At 37.4% G+C, this 26,545-nt stretch overlaps 1 protein-coding gene across 5 annotated transcripts in view; it reads left to right on the top strand.

The window, feature by feature from the left end:
* FNDC3B (fibronectin type III domain containing 3B) overlaps nt 1-26,545 on the top strand; it is a 370,299-nt gene that overhangs the window by 253,297 nt on the left and 90,457 nt on the right. For all 5 annotated transcript variants that reach the window (XM_037840631.1, XM_037840625.1, XM_037840597.1 and 2 more), the window contains 3 exons: nt 11,061-11,119; nt 19,888-20,039; nt 21,992-22,051. In XM_037840631.1, the coding sequence (XP_037696559.1) occupies nt 11,061-11,119; nt 19,888-20,039; nt 21,992-22,051 (271 nt within the window). The remainder of the gene's footprint in view (nt 1-11,060; nt 11,120-19,887; nt 20,040-21,991; nt 22,052-26,545) is intronic.

Here is a 26,545-nt window from a genome sequence, read left to right as displayed (position 1 = left end):
GTGGTATCAGAACTATTTGGCACATAAATGTAATATTTTAGTACTTAGACTATATAGCTGAATTTTAAAATAAAATGCTCCTTTCATTCTCAAAGGGGGGAATATGGAAGTAAAAAGGATATTATTATCATGTTTTGAACAATTGAAGACAGCTTATTTGGACAAAAGAGATACCAGCTGCCATTCCTGAAAAGTATCCTATCTAAACTTAAGTTCCAAATAATTTAATTTTATAGAAGACTTAGAATGACACAGTGAGATCAGTGCTTATGGCTTTGGCATAGAGTAGTTTATCTGAAAAAAAAATTCAAGATTTCTTTCACAGTGACCTTGGATTTGTGGGATATCTGGTCTGTCACATATGTATTAGAAAATAAAATAAAGAAACAAGAGAGTGAGCTTCTGGTCCTCCAAGAGTGGTTCCCATTCTGGTGAAAAGCCTCTGACAGCATGCTCCACATAGACATTTCCTGCCACTGGCTCAGTCTAACTTTTCATCTCAGTTCATTTTGCAGTTCAGTGCATTTAGAAGATAGTCTTATTTTCTTTTCTGGTCTGGGGCAGATGGTGCTGTCTGTTTTGATTATCTTTTTTTTTTTTTTTTTTTTTTTTTAAGAGAGATGTTGATTAGAAAGAAGATAATGAAACATGACCATATTAAATTGAGAGCAGAAATTATACAGACCAAAAGGAGCTAAACATTTCCGATGTTTTTCTACTTAAATTTTACTTCTGTTCATATTTGAGCTTTTAGAGTTCAAGTTTGCTATATTTTAAAATATCATTTAAAATGACTCGTGTTATTGCTTTGCTTTGTTTTAACTTTCTTTTCTGAAGATATAGAAGTCAGAAATATTTAGATGATTTTCCCTTACTGATGACATTTAAATAAAATCTTTGGATAAGAGTCTCTTTTGACAAAATCAAAATGTTTGAATAAATTCCATTTTATGTTACTAAAATCTCTGGCCCTGCAGTGTAGTTGTACTTTGTGTTTGGTTACTGTTTGTTCACATGATCTTAAACCAGGTTTCCTAACAGGTATTTCAGAACAGAAGTCACAAAATAGTATCCTGTAGCCAGATCTTGCCTGCAGATGTGTTTTCTTTGTCTCTCACTAGAGGTTTTCTTTTTCTTCCCTTTTTTCCCCCCAGTGGACCTTACTTAAGAATCAGAATATTTTTGGAATCAGGCTACTTATTATATTTGAAGGGAGATACAAATGCAAATATGGAATGGGGGAAGTGAGGAAGAACTCTCTGATAATTGGATTTCCATGTAAGGGATGTATGTGATTTTTAAAAAATAATATTTTCTAGCTCGGTAGAGTAAAAGTGCCTAGAAGCAATGGCACTTCTATAGCAAGAAGCACACTGAGCACCCAGATGCAAGTTTCTGAATACCATTCCTTTCCTTGGAGAAAAGGGCTGATTCCAGTTCTAGCGTAAATTGAGCCTAGTTCATCTTGTGCCAGAAGGCAAGGAAGTGATCAAAGATCAGTGGAACCATGATAAAGCTACACAGAAAACTGCTTGAAAGACCTCCCACTGGCTACATTTGGGACAATTTTAACATCCAAAAGAGTAATGCTGGTAATAGATTATTACAAATTTTGACACACTGAATAAAATAAGAATCTATGAGTTCATAGCTACTCTAAAAAGGTGGAGAGTGAACTGATTAATGTAGAGGAAATAATAGAATTAAAAAATCACCATCTTGTAACTATCAGTATAATAATGTGTTCTGAAAAAGATCATCGGTATTACTAAAACCAAGAGGTGAAAAGGGAATAGGTGCTTTTACAATGGAGAAATGTGTTACGCACATCTGAAACCAAGAGACTGAGCAGAGCATCACCAGTGGTTCAAACAGGTGCGGAATGCTTCCAGATATAGTAGGATGGGAAGTACATCTATGTAAAATTTTTGCCAAAAATTTTAGCCTGAATTTAACATGAAGAAATAGTCACACGGTCCATATGGTGGGTCATTATGTAAGAAAATAGTTTGGGCTTGTCAAAAATGTCACCTTATGAAAAAAAAATATATAGGAAAGAGTTTTGTTCTAGATTAAAGGACACTAATGAAAGATGAAAAATAATGCAACACATGATCCTTGATTAGATCCTGAATCAGGAACAACAACAACAAAAACATTAAAGACATTATTAGGACAATTAGGAGAATTTGAATATGGATTATAGATGAGATTATTTTATCAGTGTTAAATTTCTTGGTTGTGGTAATGTTTTTGTGGTTATGTAGGAGTAGGTCCTTGTTCTTAGGAAAGACATGCGGAAGCTTTTGGGTTGAAGCATCATATCAACTTCCTTTCAGATGGTTCTGAGAAAAATTGTCTTTGTACATTTGTGCACGTGTGCAAATACAGCAAAATGTTAACAACTGGTCATCTTATGTGAAGGCTATACATGAGTGTGTTCATAGTAATATCCTTCAACTTGTCTGTAGGTTTAAAATGTTTCAAAGTAATATAATTTTAAAACTCAGATAATTTCATGTAAAATTTTGGAAAAAATTGGAATCTCTGTCAGTCTTACAGCCTTGGTCCCACCTGGCAATGATTGATTGGATGCATAGCAGCTGCTCCCTTTTAAAAGTGTTCCGGTTTGCTAATGCTGCCAGAATGCAAAATACCGGGGACGGATTGGCTTTTATAAAGGGAGTTTATTTGGTTACAAAGTTACAGTCTTAAGGCCATAATGTGTCCAAGAAAAGGCATCAACAACAGGTACCTTCACTGGCGTCCAGAAAACCTCTGTTAGCTGGGAAGGCACGTGGCTGGCTTCTGCTTGCTCTCAGGTTGTGTTTCAAAACAGCATTCTCCAGATGTTGCTCTTGCATTTTCTCCTCTCTTAGCTTCATCTCTTAAACATGTCACTCTCAGTTGCTCTCCAAAATGTCACTCTTAGCTGCTCTGAGGTCCTTCTGTCTTTGAACTCCTTTGTAGGACTCCAGTGATCTGATTAACACCCACCCTGAATGGGCAGGGTAACACCTCTGTGGAAATTATCCAATCAAACGTTTTACTCACAGTTGATTGAGTCACATCTCCATGGAAACACTGAAAGAATTCCAATCTGATCAACACTATTACATCTGTCCCCACAAGACTGTATCAAAGATAATGGCATTCTGGGGGATATAATACATCCAAGCTGGCACAGATAGATGAGGGCTTTTTCAGTTTCCCACAGCCCCTGCTCTTCCTTTTTGTCTTACCACCTTGAAGAAGACCCATTGACATTATGTGCCTGATGGCTGTAGGTATTTGAGTGTATACCCACATTTGTATAATCTTGCTGATTTCTTGGGTAAGGTAGTCTGTATCATGGATGGCAATGATTTTCCCATCTGCTGAAATTCTGATTAGATTATTTGGAGCACTAGCACATGAAGTTAGCTCTAAATTTGATCCCCATATCAGCTAACAAGCTTCTCTGGATTCTTTGGCTGTAGACTAAATGTCTGTCCTCAGCCCCAAATGCATATAATTTAGTCACATGAGACACTAGTTAAGGAAATAATGGATATAAAAACTGTTCAAATTGCACTGTATTGGGTCGTATGGAAATTAAAATTCTCTTTCAGACTATATAAAAATTATCTTTCAGATTAGTGTGTTAGAAAATTGTGCACTGTAGATTCTGCCTATCAGTTGCCACAGTCTTGCAAAAGTATTGAATAAGTTACTTGACAAGAATTCTTTGTGGTATGTGCCGAAGTCTTAACGAAAAAAGATTTTGCAGAAACGTTTATGGATGCCAACAGAGAAAGTCGCGCATAAACTAATTATCTTTCTAAGTTCTATCCTATGGTTAAGTGCCTGCCTTCCTATTACACACCCAGGGAGGATACCAGCTCTTGCTGGATAATCATGGAATTGAGCCTTTCCCCCAAATGAAAGAGCTATCTGTATCTAGATAGGTTGGGTCTCAGCTAGCCAGTGAAAACAGTTCAAACACCCAGAGGGAAGGAAAGGAAAGGTCTGATGCTGGAGTTGACCCTGACAGGCAAGCATATCTACCCCTAATACTTTATCCATTTCTGTGGTATTTTCATCCCTGTTTAATTTGTTGTTCTTAAAAATACTGGCTATCTTTGTCCAGTTCCATGCATACATATGATTTTTGCCTTGTGAAGTAAAGATGATTTTCTTGGGGAATTTGACAGAATTGAGCATATAATCTAGTATTTCAGCTAGAACCCAGTTTAGTTGGCATCAAAGAAGGTGGTTGAAAAATAAGCATTGAGTTGACCTGGGAGTCAAAAAAGGTATGTGGTACTTTCCTTTCCCTACTTTTCGTTAAAAACCCAGACCTAGCCGTTCTGTGTTGCCCTTTTATTACCTGCGGGGTTAGATAGCATTTGCCTGAAGGGACCCATTTTACCTACAAGTGGATTGATGTTAATGTTTACTATAGGATTTTGCTCCAATCTTGGGCCAGGAAAGAAAACCATTCTTTCTACTGAATTCCAGAAATAGCAATAGAAATTCAGAGGATAGCAACCTCTTTTGTGCCACTCACATTCTCTGGCCATCTCTCCTGTCTAGCGGGGACCTCCACCTGCAAAAGGAATTCGTCTCTCCTTGTCTCCTTTCTCTAAGGTTCCAGAATCTATTTGGAACCCAAGCACTTTTGAAAATATTTTCCTAGACTGGTAGGCAGCTTCCCACAATATATATTCACCTGCTTGCTGCTTTGTGGAGAGCAGTTTCTTTTTTAATGTTGAGAGTCTGGTATTTTCTCTTGGCTATCTTTCAAGATTTCAAATAACTACTTAACCGGCTAGCATGGCTAGAAAGATGTTTATCTTTGCATTTTTAGCATGAGGATGATTGATATCTCAAGATATTTCTGGAATATTTGTCTTTGGGGATTAACTGCATTGTCCTTATATTATGCAGATTTATTCTTTGTCTTATGATTTTTAGACATCTTAATATTTGATATTAAAAAATGTTAACTGTGGATCATAATCACTAAATGAAGATTCTTAGGTAATTAATCATACTTTTGTATGCATCTATTGATTCCTCTTTTTTCCCCCCAGCAAAAGTAATATTTATAAAATGAAAATGGCTGATTTATTTTTCTGAGTGGAAAAGTAGTTCAACAGCTTTCTTCTTTTTTTTTTTATTTCCTTCTTTCATCCTCATTTCCTTCTCATTGTCAACGTTATTGTCCTTATTGTTACATTTTTCTTTTTCATCCAAAAGTATTTATTTCTATTAATTTAGTTCTTATATTGATTGTTTGCTTATTGACTTTAAGCCTCTTATCACAGAAATGGGCATTATCAGAAACTATGTTTTTCACGCCCCCAGTTTATTATATATGATTTGTTAAAGACAGTAGCCAAGTCAGCTCTTGGCAAATCTGAGAAAGCATGTTATGTTATGATGGGCATATCTGCACATAAGCCCTGTGGGTGAGAACTAGACAGAAGGTTTACAGAGAAATAATACTGATGTCATTCAGTTGGAATGAAGGGGCTCTTACAACCATAAATACACACTATAGCAAGTGTCTAGTTGTATTTCTTTTCTAAGAAGGAAAAAATGTGAAACAAACCAAAAAAGAATATGTGTTTACAGAAGGCAGTTTTTTAATTAGTTTAGGCCTGACAGTTATTCAAACAGTCTGAACTTACAGTTCTTTTTAGAGCAAATGTGAAAATCATTATTTGTGGGAAGTTTAAATTTCACATGACACATCTTCCCTATATGTATGTGGTTCCCTCCTTGCCTCCCTCCCTGCCTTCCTTTCTCCCTTCCTTCCCTTTCCCCCTTCCCTATCCCCTTCCCCTTCCTTCTTTCCTCCCTCCCTCCCTCCTCCCTTTTCTTTCCTTCCTTCATTTCCTTCCTTCCTTCCTTCCTTCCTTCCTGCAAATTTGGTTTGCTCTGTGTGCTTTTATTTTAACCTTCTCTTTGCTGAAATTGCTTTTTTTCTTGGGAGATTTGTTTTTGGGGGGCAGGAACAATTTGAGTCACTGAGCCGAGCTCCCCTTTTCTACTTTCTGACTTTTTCACATAGGCTGTTGCTCACTTCATTTGGGGCATTTTAAAACTACAGGCTCCCATCTTAACTCCTTTTCAAGAAATTTCCCACCCTCCCACCTCCAAATGTGCCTCTATCTGCCCCTTCCCTGCTTGACTTTCAGAACATGGCCTGAGAGTGCCCTGATAGCCTTTTTTAATGATGAGCACAATCTTCACTGCAGGGAAAAGGCCTTCCAGTACTCAAAAGATAGTGGTGTGAAAGGTGGGTCCCCACCTCCATCCACTGCAGCTGTGGTCTCAAACAAAATTTAAGCAGGTGGACAAGTGTTTTGATCTGTTTGCATACCTCATGGCAGCTTTAATGTAGACAGTGAGAAATTCATAGTTGGCCTACAACATTTGCCTCTGGATTCATTCACCTGCTGCAAACGAGAGGGAAGAAGACAGTCATGAAAGGAAAGAGGGAGAAACTTGTCCCACGACCTTGCATTTCTGCCTCTTCTAGCACAATCTCTTGTTCATTTGAAACACACCAAGTCCTTAAAAGGGGGAAAAAACAAGCAAGACATTGTTTTCTTTTTAACTTAAAATAGGAATATCCTAAAGGAAAGTCTCCAGACTTATTCTTTTTTATTTTATTTTGTTTGTTAATTGTTGTGAGGGGATTAGCTGTTTTTCCATTTTCTTCTCTCCCACACCACGATATATTTTTGTGTGTGTGTGTGTGTGTGAGAGAGAGAGAGAGAAAGAGAGTGTGTGTGTGGGTGTGTATGCACGAGCCAGCAGAAACTTGATCCAAGCTCTGAAATGTATTCTGAGTACAGCCTGGCAATGAAGCTCCTTTATGGAAAGGGTGATAATTCATAGGCTTCTCTGAGGCACACTTAAATCTTGCTTAGGGAGAGGCAGGCCATGGGCTGAGTTAATGCAGTAATTTAGGTAGTAGAGTTGTGAATTGTGACATGTTCATAACAGACCAGTAGCTTTCATACCAGAGTTTATTTTATATGTGGTACCTGTCACTTGAGCTCAGTTAAACAGATATTATTTCCACTCTTATTTGTGCAAATTGTATGACTGGGATTTATTTACTTTTTTCTCTTATTCTGGGGCAACACAAATGGAAAAGCAATAAATACATGTGGTGTAAATGCATTTTTCTGTTTTCCATATTCACAGCGTAGAACTTTGAAAGAAAGAATTTCTCTCTAGCTATGATACCACATTTTTCCTGCTGTAATAGGGTGTGAGCACATACAGTGGGGTGGCGATTGTCCTGTCACTACCTTTCCTCCCCATGGCCTGCCCTTTTTATTTTTGATCTTCTCAGAATCCTTTGTTCATTTGACTCCATTCTTGGTCCACTATTGCTTGTGCTTCCTTTTCTCACACAGTTCCTTCCCAGATCCAGTGGCATTTGCTGTATTCATTTGGCCAGTGAAAGTTAAAGAATACTCTCTCACGGCTCCCATGGGACTTAGAAGGTCTCTGTTGCTGTCTTTTCTTTCTCCATCCCCCTTCAACACAAGTATTCCACCCCTCTAAGGCTCTGCTCTTCTCTTTGCACATCTTATCCCTCATGACCTCTGGATCCTTATTAATTAGTCATGATACAGTCAAAGGTTTCATCTTTTTTTTGGAACCAAACAGATCTGGTCTTGTAACCCTGCTCCACAGCATACTGGACCTGTGGCCCTGGGAAGATCACATCTCCTCTGTGAGCCTCAGTTTCCTCATTTGTTCATTCAACAACAAAAGATGCCTGTTTTTATTGAAATCTTGTGACACGCCAGGTGCAGTGCCCAGCAGAGAGATGAAAACTGTGATCTGTAACATAGGCATTGGTTCTACCCACTCCTGAAGAATGGAGCAGGAATGTCCATCTTGCAAGGGATGTTGTAAAAATTAGCAGATGCCATAGGTGCTCAGAAAATGTCAGCTTTTATTAATGCAATCAAAGGCAAGAAAACTGTTTTCATCTCAGTCAGGACACTTTACTTGTATTTCTGGCTGTTACCTGAACCCATTCTTTTTGATTAATGAACAGATCTTTTTTCCTTCCAATCCACCCTCCTTTCCCGGTTTTCTTTTTTCTGTCAAAAGCATTACCTTTTCTTCTCTCGGTGTTTGAAAGCTGGGGTAGGGGCTGTGGGAAGTCTCATGTCTTTATGGGCAGAGCATACCTTTTTACTCTCTTTCATGCCCCATATCTAGTGCCTGACCCTGAGGATTCTTCCTTTGCTCTTCCCTTCTCTCTTTGTTGAATAGCTAATCATCCACTTAGTCTCAACCTTTATTACCTTGAGGATAGGGTGTGGCCTATTGCTCTTCTAAGATAGTGCTCCATGCGGCCATGACAGAGGGAAACTATGAACTGTTTAGCTGGTTGTTTGAAATTTTGAGTATTTGAAAAGCTAGGGTCCTTCAAAACTCTAGAATAACCGGAGATTGAGAACATTTTCTCTTTAACAGTGGAACTGGTTCATTTATTTTGACAGTGCTTATGTTACTGATAATTAACTTCTGAGATATACAGTGTTTACAGTTTACTTATAATAGGGACTTCCAAAAAATGTGAGGTTATGTATAGTTTTGGCTTATGAGTCCAAGTCATTATCTTAATATGTATATGTGATTATAGACAAGCTTGGACCTTTTGTTTTTTGCATGCGGGTTTCTGTTAGTTTCTTTAGTTTCTTTTTAGTAGTCTTTAAAAATATGCTATTGCTCATTTGCTTTTCTCACCAAAGTAAAGGTACACATGTTCTACTAAACAGGATGCAATGGGGGTAAAAAATGAAGAACTAATCTTTTTTAAGTTTAAGGTGGTGCCAAGTAGATATTTTTGTGTTTTAGATAGACTTTGTTCATTTATTGAACAAATATCTACTGAAGTGGGTACTAAATGGTAAGCGTGTCCTATCATAGGGATTAGCAAACTATAGCTTGCCCTGTGGTCTGTTTTTATATGGAACACAAACCAAGATGATTTTTATAATTTTAGAGGATTGTAAAAACAAAACTAAAACAAACAAAAAGAAGGGTTTATGATGGAGATCTGTATGCCGCCTGCAAAGTTTAAAGTATTTACTATCTGGTTCTTTACAGAAAAAGTTTTTCGACTCCTGTCCCATATTATCTCTGCCTTCCTGAAGCTTACATTTTTAGTAGGCAAGACAAGTAATAAAAAAATTACTTTTCAGATTTTGATAACTGGTAGGAAGGAAATAAATAGAATATAAGAGTGATTGGCATGAGACTGGGGCAAGCAGCAGGGGGTTGGGAAGGGATTCTTTGATGAGGTGACCTGGACAATGAGCAAGAGCAGCCCTGTGAAGGGCTTTCTCACCACCTGGTTCCCCTCCCCTTGAGCTCTGAAGGCCTTCTTACCCACAGGGCTCAGCCTGTTGTTGGTTCCTTGAGGAACATTCTTAAATGCCCACTTTGGATTGCCTATACCATAGTACTATAATTGCCTATTTGCTTTCCCCACCACCACCACCCGGCCAAGTAGACATAAATTATCTTGAGAATAAGGACTTACATCTTGGTGATTGTGTGTCTCTAGCATTCAGCTCATAAACTAGATTGAACAGTTAATCTATAACCTCAGCATTGGATTCCATCAAGCAGGCTGTGAAAGTCAGATTCTTAAGTTTCAATCCTGTTATTTATCCTTTTTTTGTGCACATCTTTCCCACCCCATCCTCTCTGCTCCCAGCACTTTTCCCCTCTCATTCCTAAAATAGAATTCTTGCCTCACCCCACCCCACAAAAGCTTGCCCATTCCCCATCTTCTTAAAAGACACCATCATCCATCTAGTTAATCATGCCCAAAACTAGGAGTTATCCTTAATTCTTTTCGTTCCCTTAGCCTTGCTATTACTTCCAATCCATCAGAACTTATATTTCCAAAACTTTACTGAAATCACTCACATTCTCCCCATCTTTAGCGCAGGCTGGCTTTACCTTTCACCTGTACCTCTGCAGTAGTATACTCACTGGTCTTTTTGCTTCCACTCTTACCATCCTTATATCCAGTATTCACACAGAAGCCAAAAAGATTTTTTCAAATTCAAAAGAATATCATGTTAGTTCCTTCACTTAAACACTTCAGTGGCTACCCATCGGACTTCGAATAAAAATTGAGCTCTGTGCTTTGGCTTCAAAGTCCTGTATGAACTGGCCACTGACTGTCTCTTTGACTTAAGACTTCTTTACCCTCAGCTTCCATCTGTGTTGGTCTCCCCCATTCCCATCTAGAACTTTTTATTCCCAGATCAGCCATTGCCTGACTGCTTCTTGCCATTTAGGTCTCATCCATGCAGAATGATCTGCCTTGACTGTCCTACCTAAAGTCATTCTTTATCACCCAATTATTCTTTTTCACATAATTTTGTTCTTATTCTCTCCATAGCAGTTATTAAATTCTGCTTTTTTTCTTGTTTATTTACTTCTAATTTGGCATACTCTCTGTGGCCTCCACTTTGAATATAAATTCAAAGAGATTAAAGAACCTTATCTGTCTTGTTTACAGCTGTATCCGTAACACCTAGAAAATGCCTGGCATATAATAGGCATCAGAAAATATTTGTTGAATCAATGAGCAAATGAATGGTACTTTTAGAATCATTAGTTTGCTTTTTGTACTTTTCTTGTCTTTCTTACTAAACTGTAAGCTCCTTGAGAGCAGTAACTATGTATACTAGTCTCTTCCTTGCAGACTCTAATACTATATGTCAAATATGGTAGGTGCCTGATAAATGTTTCTCTAATAGAATTATTAAATGGAAGTCAGTGTTAATCTAGTCAATATTGTGGATATTTAAACTGTATAGTGGCAAGTCAGTAAAACCTCTACTCCAAAGACATCCCCATTCTTAAGTTTCTTCATGTTTGTGGTATCAAACATTCATGGTAATACACAACTGACTTGGTGATAGCCCTAGTATAAAAGCCTTGGGAAAGGAACCTGGTGACCTTATTACCTTATTATATCATTAACTGTTTTTTCTTTTTTCTCTTTTACCCTGCAGAGTATGAGTTGGAAGTAAAAAGAGTGCAAGACATTCTTTCAGCAATAGAGAAACCACAGGTATGTCTTCTGAATTTTCAGGATAAATAACATTTTCTTAAGTATTTCAAGTGTGCTTTTCTTTCACCATACAGTAGGTAAGCAAAAGAGCCCCTTCCCATTGCAGATTATTCATAAACTATGGAATAGTGTTTGGTTATTAATGGGGCATAAAAATATGGAACAGAAGTCTTCTGTTTACTCATAATCCACTGAAATGTCTTCTTTATTTAGATATCCTGAATGCAATTAGATATTCTTCCCAACTAAAAGGATATTTTTCTTTTTTCTTTCTCCAGTCTACAGAGTAGCGTTCTTTCAGTAATTTCCTTTTACCTGTCTAAATGTAATAATAATAACTCTTGAGAACCTCAGTAATTCCAAGTGTTTTCCAGGTAAATTTCAGAAAGGTACTTAAATATTAGAGAGAAAAACTAGTCCAGAATATTGGGTGCAATGGCAAGAAAAAATTGGTGGTAGAGTTGATATTGTGAGGTTTAAGTTTGATATTACCAGGTGCTTTGAAATTTAAGTGAAGAATTCAAAATGTTGATTCAGCCTTTCATCTGTAATTGGAGAGCCAAAGTTCTTTGGAGTGTTTCCTAGCTGAATTAGAAAACCCTGCTTCTTGTTTCAAATACAGAGGCTTTTTAATAGAAGAGTCCAAACATGCCTCCGGACACATAGTTAAGTTTGACTAAACTTAAAAGCATGAGGTGTGTAGAAGGAAGGGCATAACAGGGCACTTGTAGAGGAGTAGGGCGTTGGTGTTGGGTTGGGGAGTCTGTTCTTATTCTGGTAAAGAGCGAGTTGCCCTTGAGGGTTTTTGAGCAGGGAAATTATGTAATCAGAGCTGTACTTTCAGGATCATCAAACAGTTGGCCAATGAGTTGGGTGAGAAGAAGATGGACCCAGGGAGAGAAGTGTTAGGAATCTGTTACTGTAGTTCTCATGAGAGCCAGAATTTGGGTGGTGGGTGGCAAGGAGGGGATAGATTTTAGAGCCTGTCTAGAGATAAATCAATGAGATGCTATAATGTCTTAGATATCAGATATTGTGGATATTTGGCCTTTCAGGTCAAGATGTCTCATCTCGGGGGTTGCTTCCTTCCAGACGTCTGCCCTGATGACTGTCCACAGCCATCAAGTGAGATCCTGTACATGGCACTTCCTCAGAATTGCTGATACTACCCCTAGTTCCACTGTGCTCTGCATCAGCCTCTGCTATTGCTTTTAATATTGCACTGCCTTTACCTGTTTCTGTGTCTTTCTGGTAATCTGTGAGCTCCTCTAGAATGGGTTCGTGTGCATGTCCTTTTTGTATTTTCAGTAGCATTCTTGGACATGTTGGGTTTGTTTTACCAACATGTTTTGTTTTAAATACAGTGAGGAGATGCAAATGTCCTGTAGATCACTGCTGTGGAGAAAGAGGGAACAGGATACTGATTGGGAGATCACAGACATAGTTGTTAAAGTTGTAGGCATGGATGACAGCTTTTAGAGGGTTGTGGGGAAATGTAGGGACAGACTAGTAACAGCTTGAGGGCAGAACTGCAGAAAAAGCTTACACTTGTAATGCAGTAGGAGGAAGAACAACCACAAGGAAAACAGGAGTCATAATCAGAAAGAGGAGACAGAGCAACAGGTTTAGTTCATTATCATAGAAGTAGTCCAACTTCTTATTCGTGTATCTCTGTCATGTATATGTATACACGGTGTTTTTCTTCAGTTATTCCTAATCACTTCTCTACTGCAGATGTGGTTTTAGCAAGATATAAACAATATTTAAATGCAGTGGTCCTTTCCTTGATTCAGCAATTATTAAACACAATTTTCAGGACACTGTTTTTAGAGCAAGCCAGACGACAGGCTTTGTTATAAGTAGCTAAGATACAAGATATAATATGGTAAGATATTGTCATCAGAGATTTTTGTCTGTCATTTACAAACAAGGATTGTGGAGTCATAGAAGCAGAAGGATGCTCTGTCCATCCCAGCTGTGACCTGGTAGTTTTCTCCCCATCATGGAGAGTTGGAGTCTCAGAGCCCAATGCCTTTAAGCCTTTATATCTCATAAATATAACTCTCTTTGGTCTCATCTGTTGCCTACCCAGAAGCCTTTTGAGAATTTAGCTTCCTTTTAACCAACAGAGAGAAAATGTGTGGGGCAGTACTGTCTAATCCACCAGTGCTGTGTTTCTCATTATGAATTAATTAGTTATATTAATTTATGTATCTGATTCTATAAGTTTCATAGTTTGTGTTAATATTCTTGACTCTGACTGACTCTGGAACACCAACTTAGATTCTGTGTCCTAGTCTGCCAGGTAGAAAGCCAGACTCGAATTCTTTCGGGCAGATGACACATGGTAGGGACTTGTCGAGGAGGGCCAGCCAGCTTGTCTGGATGCCATTCTTTCTCATTCCCTTCCTCCAGACTTCTAAAATGACTTTTGAGTGAGAGCTTCATTGAAATGATATTTCCATATCAGCGTGGTTTAGATGGGTGTAGATATAGTGAGTACAGCTAAGGATTTTCTTGTTCCTGTAAACCTGGAGTTGTCAAATTCTGCTGTATGATGAGCACATTATCTAGAATTGCAAAAGGGAGGCAGAAAAACATTTAGAAAATGAATAGAAATGGCAGAGACTCAAGTAGTTACAAACTCCATGTAATTAAAGATCTATATAGATCAGAATTTTTTTTTGTCTGATGTTCTTTTTAAGATTGATACTTGGACTTACCAAACTGTTGTATCCAACTTTTAAACAGTTTGATGAAAATCACTTGATATGTAGCAGACATCTTTGGACTTGGTTGCTTCAATCAATATGTGGGTAACCACCCCACATGGTGCCAGCCACCCTGTGGATCTTGGGCAATAGATGGCAACATGTACTTGTCTGAAGAAATGCCAGACAAATGAAGTTTTGTGAATACCATGCATATTCATACCTCCTGCTTTTGCACATAATTAAAACAATTTCTCTACTTCTCTACCATATTACTCTCCTATTGCTGCTATAATAGATCACCACAGATTTAGTGGCTTAAAACTATACAAATTTATTATCTTATACTTCTGGAGGTCGGAAGTCCAAAATGGGTCTCACTGGGCTAAAATCAAGTTGTCGGTAGTGCTCTGTTCCTTTCTGGAGGCACTGGTAGAGAAATCATTTCCTTACTTGTTCCACCTTTAGAGGCTGCCCACATCCCTTGGTGCGTGACCCCTTCCCCCATCTGCAAAGCTAGCAGCATAGCCTCTTCAAACTCTGCCTCTGACTCTCTTGCCTCTATCTTTAACTTATAAAGATCCTCATGATTACATTGGGCCCACCTGGATAAGCTAGGATCATCTCCCCATCTTAGGGTTCTTAACTTAATCACATCTGCAAGTCCTTTTTGCTGTTAACATAGTCACAGGTTCCAGGGATTAGGATGTGGACATCTTTGGAGGGCCATTATATTCTGGTCCTGGGTTGGGAGCTCAGCATGGCCATCGACTGGCTCCATGACCTTGGGTAACTTACGTAACTAACCTCCCTGAGTCTTGGTTTCCTAATCTGTGAAAGGTAGGATAATAAATACCATGTCTGAGAAGTGAATACTTTTCGTAGAATACTTGGAATGGAGTATGCCTCTGTAGTTAGTAGCATATCATTAAACAAATGTAAAACTACCTGCTACACTCTGAAATGGGAAGGAAAGTTGTCAGACCACGGTCCAGGGAAAGAAGCAGAGTGGCAGAAAGTTGGGCACATAACTGTAAAAGGATTGTTGTTCTTAAGTCTTTTTTTTTTTCTTTCAGCTACATCTGGTAGAACCTTTAAATGAAAGACATATTTCTTTGAGATTTTGCAGATGATTTGTTTTAGATGTAGAACCAATATTTGATTTTGGATATCCCCTTCTTATTACTTTAGACACCTTGAATGGAGCAAGTTGTTTACTTTTCAGTGACCCAGATACTGTAGAAACCCAAATTCTTAGTCATTTAGTAAAACAATGTCCAAATAGGTATTTGTTCTAGGACTGTAACAAGTTATGTGCCTTGGGTATTTCACTGGATTAGCCACCACTATGCCATAGGAATAAGCTTGATATTATTCTAGGTGGCTTAGGAATTAGCCTCTGTTAACACCAACCGCCTCCATCCTAATGTGCTTTAATTTTCTCTGATGGTGGTGCTGGTAGATGTAGTCTCACATGTACTGGTGAGCTGTTTGTTTTCAGGAATTAGGATTCTGCATTGTTTCCATTCACTAATGTTTAACTTATAGAATCAATTGATTTGTCGGCTTGGCTCCGCAAGTGAGTAAACTGACCTAAGGAAAGCACCGCCCCTGTAAGAAGCAATTCTTGAAGGACAAACAGTAAAATGTCTGGGAACAGATCTGAAGTCTTAGCACTTACACAGTTGTAAGAGTGAAATTCCTAGATTGTTCAATTCCTTGATTTGAGTATCTGCCTTCCTTGAAAAATGGTATTTGACCTTTTTTGTTTGTTTGTTTGTTTTGCTTTGTGGTATTATTTCTCATGATGGTACTTGCAAAGTAAAACCAATATTTCTGTGGTATGCTGAAATTCCATCAGCTCTCCTTAAGAGACAGTAGACCTTACATTTAACCAAAAGCCAGGCCAAACTTAGAAGCTACTAACTTACAAAGAAATGTTATTTATTTATTTATTTACTTTTTTATTTATCTATTATTAGAGAATTTGTAGGTTTACAGCAAAGTCATGCAGAAAATACATAGCACACATACCCCCACCCCCCACAGTTTTCCCCATTATTAACACTTTGCGTTAGTATAGTATGATTAATGAAACAATGTCATAATTACACTGTCAACTATAGTTCATAATGTACATTGAGGTACACTGTGTTATACAGTCCAATGGTTTTATAAACATTTTTCTTCTAGTAACATATATATAACCTAAAATTTCCCTTTCTAACCACATTCAAGTACATAATTCAGTGGTGTAAATTACATTTACAATGCTGTGCTACCATCACCACCATTTATTACCAAAACTTTTCCATTGCCCCAAACTGAAACTTCATACCAATTAAACTGAAACTCTGTACCAATTAAGCATTAATCCCCCTTCCCCCTCCCTATCCCAGCCCCTGGTAAACTATATTTTAATTTCTGACTATGAATTTTTTTTATTCTAATTATTTCATATCAAGTGAGATCACACAATATTTGTCCTTTTGTGTCTGGCTTATTTCACTCCACACAATGTCTTTGACTTCATCCATATTGTCCCATGTATCAGAACTTCATGTCTTTTTTATGGCTGAATAATATTCCACCATATGTATATACCACATTTTGTATCTCCATTTATCAGTTGACACTTGCACTAGTTCCATTTTTTGGCAATTGTCAATAATGCTACTAGGGTCATTGGTATGCAAATAACTGTTTGAGTCCCTGCTTTCAGTTCTTTTGGGTTTATACCTAGTAGTGGGTTTGCCAGGTCATATGGTAATCCTATACTTAACTTCCCGAGGAACCTCCAAACTGTTTTCCACAGCCATTGCACCATTTTACATTTCCACCAACAATGAACTAGTGTTCCTATTTCTCCATATGCTCTTGAACATTTATTTATTTTCTGTTTTTTCATGGTAGCCATTCTAGTGGGAGTAGGTGTGAAATAGACAAAGAATAATTTTTGAACACAGGAGTAACAATTTAGTAACTATGAGAACAAAATGGTGTTTCTGATCCAAATAATGACTATCATTTGCGTGTAATATATACTGAAAATAAAGATGTTAAATTTTTACAGAATAGTATTAAAATACGGGGATGAGTTGGAGAGAAGGGGACAAGGAGAAAGAGCTAAGGATAGCTTTCATATAGCTGCAAAATAATGGACTTTTATCATTTCCCAATATGTACACAAACAAATGCTCTTAATTAAGAGCTGTTCTCAAGTTGGAATCCAGAGGAGACTTGCTATTTAATAAGCACACAGGCAAGAATGATTTCTAATCAGAATGTAATCATTTAGATGTAGATGGTGGCTTTCAAAGTCCTTCAAAGCACTTGAAAGCAGTTTAATTTTAAATAATTCATATGCAGGCTTTCACTAGTAATCTACACAACAGAAGACCCTTTTATATCATTAGTTCAGAAACAAATGTAAGATTAGATCTTGTCCAGTAATTTTGTAACTAGAAGTCATCAGTTTTATCACCTTTGCAAAAGAGACTGACTCCTGGTTATGGTAGATTAGTTAAATATCATAAAGCCAGTTATATTTATGGCTTCTAAAGTTTCTTGGGGAGGGGGCGGGTAACAGCCATGATGATCATTGTGATTAGCCATGCCCCATTGCAGGTCAGTGGTCACTGCTGGTGGCAAGGTTTCCCACAGAGAGGAACTTGCGGTGTGAAGATCATGTAGGAGTACTCTCACTCTGAAATAGGCTTAACCTAGGCAGAGTCCCTAGAGTTCTGAACTTCTCATTAAAGTATCACCTCCCAGGACACTGGGAGTAAATGTGTCTAGTGCTGAGGATTCACCTTTACCTGGCACACTCTTGGAAAGCACCATATGATTTCCTGGAATCAGCTTTGAAATGGAAGTGATTTCTAAGTTCTGACTGAGACAAAGCACTCTTTCTCTCAGGATTAGAGTGCCTAAAGAAAGGAAACCTGAGTCAGTGAAAGAAGGGAGGGTAGGGCACAGAAGAGGGATTTGGGTCCAGTACTGTGGTTGTAATCTAGGTAGCAGACTGGTAAACTCTAGGAAAGAATTTGCATTTTCAAATTTCCTTTGAAGATGCTGCTGAGTTCTCAGGGTGCATTTTTGATAGACTGGCACATCAGAAGAATGCATTTGTACAGATTTCTGAGTTCAGATGACAATTTGCCTTCTTAAAATTTGCATGGGGAATCCAGGGAAAATGTAAACATTATTTTAGTTGATGCTTCATGTGTTTTCCCTGTTTGGTTATATAACAATTTAGCCACATCCTAAAAGAAGAAAGTAAATTCCTAATAGTTGATGAAAGAGGTAGAGTTTAAAAGGGATGTGAATTTTTGGATACTTGTTCAGTATCCAAAATGCTAGCATTTCAGCTGTTTTGAACCATAGTGTTATTTCACAGCTCTGCCCCTAGAATCAGTGTTACTATATACCATGTTCTTAGGATAGTGCAGAGGAACCATTTATCACCTCAGTTGAATGCTTTCCGATACCTAATTAGCCTCCTTTTTAATTAAAATCTGTGCTCACTATAGCAAAGTATCTGCTATTAAGTTTTAAATCACATACAATATCCAGTACCACAGGATTATTCAAATAGAATAATAGTAATAGATGCTAATGGAATTCAGCAAATACATTGGTGTGCAGAATAAAAAGGCTACCTTAAAGTCTAGTCAGGGAAACAGCACACATGTAACCAAGTAATACACTGTATAAGAAATAAGCGCCTGATACAGATACAGCAAAATGTGGCTGTAGCACAAAGAAAATAGAGACAATTTCTGAACCAGGGGTCAAGAAGGACAGCTCCAAAAGCTCTCCTGGACTGGTCTCAGGCCGCTGTCGCTCCCACTGTGCCCAGTGTCTCTCCTTACCAGGTTGGTGCTCCTTGAGGGCCGAGATGACATCTTAATCATCTGTGTCCACAGCCCTTCGCAGGGTGAGGTATGATGACTAAATGAATGAACAAAGGCAACATTTGAACTGGATCTAAAGGAAGTTTGTTAAGACGACAAAGAGGGAGAGTCCAAAGCTAAGTCAGAGGAGCATGAGGGGACGGTGCCCTGAAGGGGTGGTAACGGAGGAATGACACGGGAGCAAGGAGGGATGTGGTGGCAGAGAACTGCTCGTCTGGCAGAGTTTGATTCTGTAGCCAGTGTCTCCTCAGACTTTATAAAATACAGACTTCTGTCATCTACTGTGTTTGTTGCCTGTTTCAGAACTGAGATTATCTTATTCCTTTAGATTTTTATTTTTCAGTCAACAATTTAGTAAAGAACTACTATTCTCAGTTGAATATGAGTTGGCTCCTATCCTCAGGGAGTCTCAAGTCCAGTGGGAAAGTTGAGAAATGAAGTCTTAAGCCGAGTCTATACCAAACTTTGCCTTTTTTTTTTTTTTAATTTCACATCTGCTAAGACTTCCTTTGAATACAAAACTCTGGAACTTAACACACACCCCAAAATGACAAAAAACAAAAATAGAGCTTAGGGAGATAGCATGTCTCTACTTCCCACACATTTCTACCTCACATCAGGCTGGTCCTTTGTTCCAGTTCCCCACATATTTGGCTCCTCTGGGGACCTGCAGGGCTCCAAGGAGCATGGTTGGAAAGTTATTTGCTTCAAAGGTTGACTTGCTGTCAAGCAAGGCTTGGAGGCGACCAGAAAGCACCTGAGGAAATGGCTCCTTTCACACAATGTGATGACATCACGTAGATCACTGAAATCTCACATTCAACTTTCTATCTATGAAAAAAATCCCAACATGATTGTTTCTTTCACTTTCTGAAGGGCTGATTGTGAATTGCCCTGGACTTAGATGAAAGTTTTTATTCTGTGGGCAGATGTTGCAAGAGCTGTATTTTGGAGGTCAGGACTTCGACAAGAGAGCACCATGTAGGATGTCTTTCTTTATTATTAAAATTGTTTACCTTGAATTAACTCTAAGCCAGTTTTATACCATTACCAATAACTACAAAAATGCAGTTGGAAGAAATAGTGTCTGTGCCATGTGAAATGGATTTGAACAATTTTGTCCCATGTTTTTCTTCCTCAGGTTTCTAATATTCAGGCAAGAGCAGTTGTGCTGTCCTGGGCTCCCCCAGTTGGACTTTCATGTGGACCCCACAGTGGTCTTTCCTTCCCCTACAATTATGAGGTTGCCTTATCAGACAAAGGACGAGATGGAAAATACAAGATAATTTACAGGTAGTGGATGGATGTTTCCATGTGTTTGTCTTTGCTGCTAAGCTGTGAAGTTGGGGTTAAGGAAAATAGTAAACAAAGGAAAAATTGAAAGACTTTGCAAAATTTCATGTAAATAGATCATTGTAAGAATTAGTAATAGTATCAAAGATTAATTTTTTCCAGAGGAACTATTAAGCAGAAATGAGTATTATAGAGCTATTTGGTATTGGTGAAATATATTACTTGGTTGTGTTAACTTGTCAGTATAGTATTAATGAAATTTTTCTGTTAATGTCTATCAGGTCAAAAAAGTAACTATTTTAATTTTTACCTACTTAAGGCAATAGCATTTAAACCCAGACCTTTGACTAGCCTTATTTAAAAAAAAAAAGAAAAAATTCTATAGTATGGTTAGCCTTCCATTTCATCCTACTTCTTTTATCTTCCACAATAGTATTCCAGCCCTGAATAAAAGATTACTTCAAAACATTTCATTCTAGGGCTTTCTGAAATGGTCAAAAAGTTTAACATGCAGAATAAGGGATTAGCCTCAAAGAGCCCCTTCAGCTTTGTAGATTCCCAGATATTAACTATCCAAATGATTTATAGCCATGTTCAGAATGTGATAAAAAAATTTAAGGTCACATCTTTCTCCTTCGTAATTGTTGGACACTGCTCAGGTTTGCAAAATCAGGGAGTCAGAAAGTTGTTTTCACTTTAACTGCTGTTTGGCCTCCCTGTGAGTATCCCATACAGTGACTGCCCCTGCCCAGAGTAATGTGGTTACACATACCCCATTCCCTACCCTGCCAAAGCCACTTGTTTTTTCTCCCGACTCCCTTCTGCATCAGTGCTGCAGGCCTGGTGTCTCCCCATCCCATTGCTACTTCTTATCTTGCTCCAGGGACTTTTCTTCCTGACAAAGGAAGGCAACCCTTTTGTTGCCCTCTCTTCCTCTTGCCCATACTGCTTCCGTTGTCTCTTCCTTGGATGCTGATGGAATCTCCTCAGCGTCTCCAGCACCCGCTGTTGCTCTCCTACAATCTAGCCTCTGCACTACAGAAACATAAGTCAGGCTGTATCACTAACCTGCAGAGAGCACAGTGATTGCCTGTGTACTTGGATTAAAATCCTAACCCATTACTCTGGCTCACAACCACACTGCTGTTATCAGCTTCATAAATTTACATAGATAGAATACTTTTTCTCTAATCCACTGGCCATATTCCAGTTTTGTCAGTTTATCTAATAATGTCTATTTCAGCATTTTTCTTCCCTTCCAGGACAAGATCCCCAGTCTAGGGTCAGATACAGCTTTTAGCTAGCATGTCTCCTTTGTCTTCTTTAATTTGGAACATTTCTACAGCCTTTCTTTGTCTTTTATGACACATTTTTGAAGAATATAGTCACACACACACCGCCTCCCACCTTTTAAACAGTTTTAGTGAAACATTCCTTATTTTGTGTTTATTTCCTCATGTTTAAGTTGTGATTCAGTTGCAGCTCTTGATTGTGTAAATTATTTTATTTTATTGCTCTTTGTAAGGGGTTTGGTATGTGAGGGAAGCAGATTGCGAGTTCGTCAAGGGACAGTTAAGGTAGTTGGGACTCCTGCCAAGGTAAGTTTGAGAACTACCCTCATTTGATAGCTGTAGTTATTTGCTTACTTACAGTTTTAAAAAGTGATAAGGCTGCATCTCTGTTAAAGCATTAAATTGCTTGCCTTTTGAAATCTTATTAGTTTATTAACCTTGCTATTTTCTAGATCTAGGGCAGCATCATTAAAAGGAATCTAATTTTCTTATCCAAAAAACAGTAATGGCAAATAAGAAAGTTTACTTCTGGCTTATGGTGGAATCAGACATAGTAATTCATCTTGAATCATTGCTGATACATGACTATGTGACCCAAATCCAAAACCTGTATTACTTTTGAAATTGGTAATTTAACCAATGAATGATTTTTCTTTGCAGTGGAGAAGAACTAGAATGTAACCTGAAAGATCTTAGACCAGCCACCGATTATCATGTGAGGTGAGTTAGGATACAAGAGCTGAGCTTTATTAGAGAATCCAGGTCACTAAAGGAAGTCATGTGCCCACTTTTAAAAATTTTTGCTGATGGCACTTGCCTAGCTGAAAGTTGTGGTGCCATTAACTCACTTGCCATTTACTTGTGTGCTGCACTGTAAACCCTAGTGATTAGGAGTCCGTGGAAGTGCTTCTCGTAATAGAAGAGAAGGTGATACACTGAACAGAATTTTAAATTTAGGTGATTTTTATTTTACATGGTCTCCTAACATCTATTGGAATGCATGGTTTAATATATAATATTTTCTTTCTATAAAACAAATGGATTTTCTATCAATGGTTTGCTAGTTGTTTCTTATAGACCGTACATATAAACTCTGTTCAGCCCAAATGACTAAGAAAGCCTTTCTCATGTTGCAAGAACACATTTCAACTTTTGAAGTCAGTAGGTTCTGAAATAAGGCAAATTTTGCAAATAGCAAATTATCTCTGATGTAAATCAACCCAATTTGGCAAAATAGTGAACCCATGTAGTATGATAGAGAGTCTGGAAACTCTGCTGTGATTCTTCTAGAATTGGCCTGGAAGCAGGGCTAGGCTTGGGAAGAGACCTAACCAAGCACAGACCTATAAGGGGGAAAGTGCTGCCTAAGTTTTTACAGAGCCCATCTGATTATTTAATTTGTTATTTTATTATTTATATCCATGCATCTATTTTCAAATAGGTGGGTCTGATAGCATTTTACTTAATTTATTTTTTATTTAAATTTTACTTTATTTAATTTTTAAGTTTACCATAAAATATAATTTTATCTATTAGAATATATAACAGGTTGTCTCTCCTTTCTTCAGTTATTTATGTGTGCATTAAAGACTGTGTAATAAAATTACAGACGTCAAGTACATCTTCTTTATTTTACTTACCAAAGTTTAATTCATGCCACAAACTCCTTCCTGATGGGCTGGAGGCAGGTTAGTCTTGAAGGAAGAGCATATGTTAACTGTCAGGAAGCTTGGGTTCTAGGCCTTATTCCTTTCCATGGATTGACTGTTTTAACTCTGGTCAAGTCACATAGAATCCCTATGCCACAATTTTTTCATTAAGAAAGTTAGGAAAACAGGGATGAGTTGAAGTTATATCATCTTGGTAGATGCACAAGTGCTGAAAGCCGAGTTTAAAGCAGTACCTATAAGAGCAAGGTTTCGTTTGGTCATGAAATACACATCTCCTTAGCTACTTTTTTAGCTTAATTCTTTTGCAACTGTCTCTTCCTGTTTAAATCAGAACTTTTAGATTTTGAATCAGTTAGCTTCAGCTGAAACATACTGAACATTTCACATAACCTGTATAAACAAAAAGATTTGTATAATTTGCAGAGCTGAGATGATGATAGAAATGGTTTAATCATTCTTCAAAATGGTTGATTTAGCCAAAGAAACAATAATAAAACAAAACAAAAAATAATTAAGGCGCCTAAGTATTTTCCAATAACACATTTCTTTTTTTCTCCAGTGTTTTTAATTGTTTATTGTTATTAAGAGTTTACTTTATTAATATCCTCATTCATGTGCTTATGATATCCTTTTTAAGAAATTTGAATGTCATAAAGAATCTGCCCTTTATTTACCATTCTGACTCTTGTTTCTCTTCCTTTTTTTTTTTTTTTTTTTTTACCTAACCCTCTTACAAAGGGGAAATTTTAAAAGCATTTGCTCATCAACTCTTTTTTGCTGACATGTCTTAATGAACGCCCTGAACGTCCAGGCAGATAAAAGGAATAGTTAATGGATTCCACAAAAAAGAATAGCAGGGGAAGGTGGTGGCCAGCTGGAGGACCTGGGTCCAGCTTTTCTCGTGACAAATTTGGGATCCTACCCATGTTACATAGTTGGCATACTTTTGACACCACTCATAGATAGCCTGAGGAACCACCAATGATTATTTACTCTAGCTCTCTGCTTCCCAGAGATACACAGAATTCTTCTCCTCAGTGATAGTCTATTTTTGTTTTTTGTGTTGTGTTTTTTAATTCTCTCTCTCCTAATAAAAATGTGAACAGTCCAAATTTTATTCTTTTGCCTTGCCTTGTCCACAGTCAACATAGATCATCCATTTTCTTACCTCATACAGTCTTTCATTTTTCAAGCTAGAAAAGAATTTCAATATTTTTAACTCTTTTAATTAGATTTCCCCTCTGCCTTGAATTGCTTTGGAGAGGCAGCATGATTTGTAGTTTGAAATTTGGAGTTTAAGGCTCTGTGTTATAGGCAAGTCATTTAAACCTCTTTGGCCTTGTTTTCTCATTTGTGGATATGAGATAATACCAACCTCAAAAAGATGATGTGAGATCAAAATAGATGTACAAATCTATTATAAACTTGTACCACATTGTATAAATGTTGTTATTGTTTGTTTTGTTTTGTTTTTCCAATGTTTTTGCTGTTTTTCTACACTCTGAAAATAGAAAGTAAGGACTTTATGACACAGCTTCTTTGAACCTGTGTACAGTTTTAACTGTATCACTCACTATTTTATTGAGAAAAGAATAATATATCATGCTTGGCACTGAAAAATAAAAAGCAAAATCTCTTTTTATGATGCAATTCAGTTAACACCCTCAAAGTTTTAGTTCAAGGACTACACTTTTATCACGTGTAGTATCCTCAAGTATAGATTTAAATAGTCACATGTAAGAGCTGAAAAGGCTATGTGGAAATAATTTTCTCACTAAATTTCCATGATAGTAGCTTTAAAAGAATTCCATTACTAGTCAGGAGTAAAATGAGCGTTAATATCCATGGCCATTTTTATTTGTTTGTATATTACCAATTTAGAAAGAGTTGCCCTGTCTGCAGAGCTGATGATGAAAACTGAGATTTTTCTTTTAGTAGCATGAAACAGGGTACATTTTCTTTCTGGTTCTCAATATTGTACATTTTGATTAAGGCTTGCAGAAGTCTCTATGCAAATCACTCTTTAATAGACTGAAGAATTTCTTTCTTAAATCATGCTGAAGACTCACCCAGGGCTTCTGCTCTTAGGTTTCTTGTTGCTTCTGATTTTGCTGTTCTGATTCCATTCCATTCACATCGATTGCTTGATATCTTTGTATATTACTTTTTCTCAATTTCCCATTTCCCCACCTCCCATTTTAGTATTATGAGTTGAGTAAGCAGATATGTAAACTTGTTTTGCAGTCTGTTCATCATGGAGTCCTATCATTTATACTGCCTGGAGCTTGGCCTCAGTTATTAGGGAAGAACAGCTCTCAAGGCTGTCTCACAGTCACCACGCTGTAATTGGAAATAATTTATTAAAAGACCAGTAGCATCCTTTAGAGGGTGCCACATGTCTTGTGCCCATGGCTGTTTGCATTGGCATCTGCCACGCCATTTAGGCCAAATTGCTAAGAAATTTTTGTGTATTACTTCCACACATCTATTTGACCACTGTTCTCCCCCCGCCCAGTGGTGATTGATGAAAATAATATTTCTTTGTAATGTTTACATTGATTTATAAAGTTTAGGTCTCAGGTCATCAGTTAGATTTTTATTAAGTCATCATTTTTATATTTGTTATCCTGTTCTTATTCAAATTGCTCCCTTGTGATTTATAAATTGAATTGGCAGAATGTTTAAAAGTAATCATTTTATAATCATCAGAGTATTTATTCAGTGCTTCCATATAGGGCATTGTGTAAAAGCAGTAATAGAAAGTCTCCATGTTAAAAGCACGTGTGGGCGCATGTTTGTGTTAGGGAAGGGGGACAAATGAGAAAAATTCAATATATAAATAAGTAAATGGCATTATATTTTAAAATATTTATACATAAGCATTAGTTATTTTCTCCCCATTTTTCTATAAATTTCTCAGAAAAGTATGTTCCTCTCGTAATTGGTAGTTTTGTAATTAATAATGGCATTGAAATACCTATTTTTACTGTGGGAGTTGATAATTCATATTTTTATCAATGATAGTATAATCAGGAATTTGAGTAATGGAATGGATAGCAATTTCATGACAAATTTGTGAGAATCAGTTTTCCAGTCATTGGCAAAAACAGTTTGGAAAAGAAGTTGCCCAGAGATGATATCATGTAATGACATTTCCCAGAAAACTTGTGTGTTGAAATATTTCCAAAAATACGGTTGACCAGCATGGTGCAGGTTATGAAATAGGTGTTATTGACCAGAAACTATGGCTCCGAGTGTGTTACAGATGTGCTGGAGGAAGTTGGAGGCATATTCCTGAAATTCTTGGAGCACCTGTTTTGTAAGCTTTTAACCATTATTTAAGTTGAAACAAATTGAAAAAGCCAACACAAGGTTAATTACGTTGTTAGAAAAATGTGTCATCCTTTCCTGGGATAGATACAGGAAAAAAAAAAAACCAACCTAACCTGTTGCTGATTTATTTAACACAGGAAATGGCTCCTTCTCTATAAGATCTTCCCATCAGACATAGATATTTAGGGCAAATCTGTCACCATTGCTTGAA

This window comes from Choloepus didactylus, chromosome 1 (genome assembly GCF_015220235.1).
Source record: "Choloepus didactylus isolate mChoDid1 chromosome 1, mChoDid1.pri, whole genome shotgun sequence".
Taxonomy (NCBI): domain Eukaryota; kingdom Metazoa; phylum Chordata; class Mammalia; order Pilosa; family Megalonychidae; genus Choloepus; species Choloepus didactylus.
This window is presented reverse-complemented; position numbering and strand designations above follow the sequence as displayed.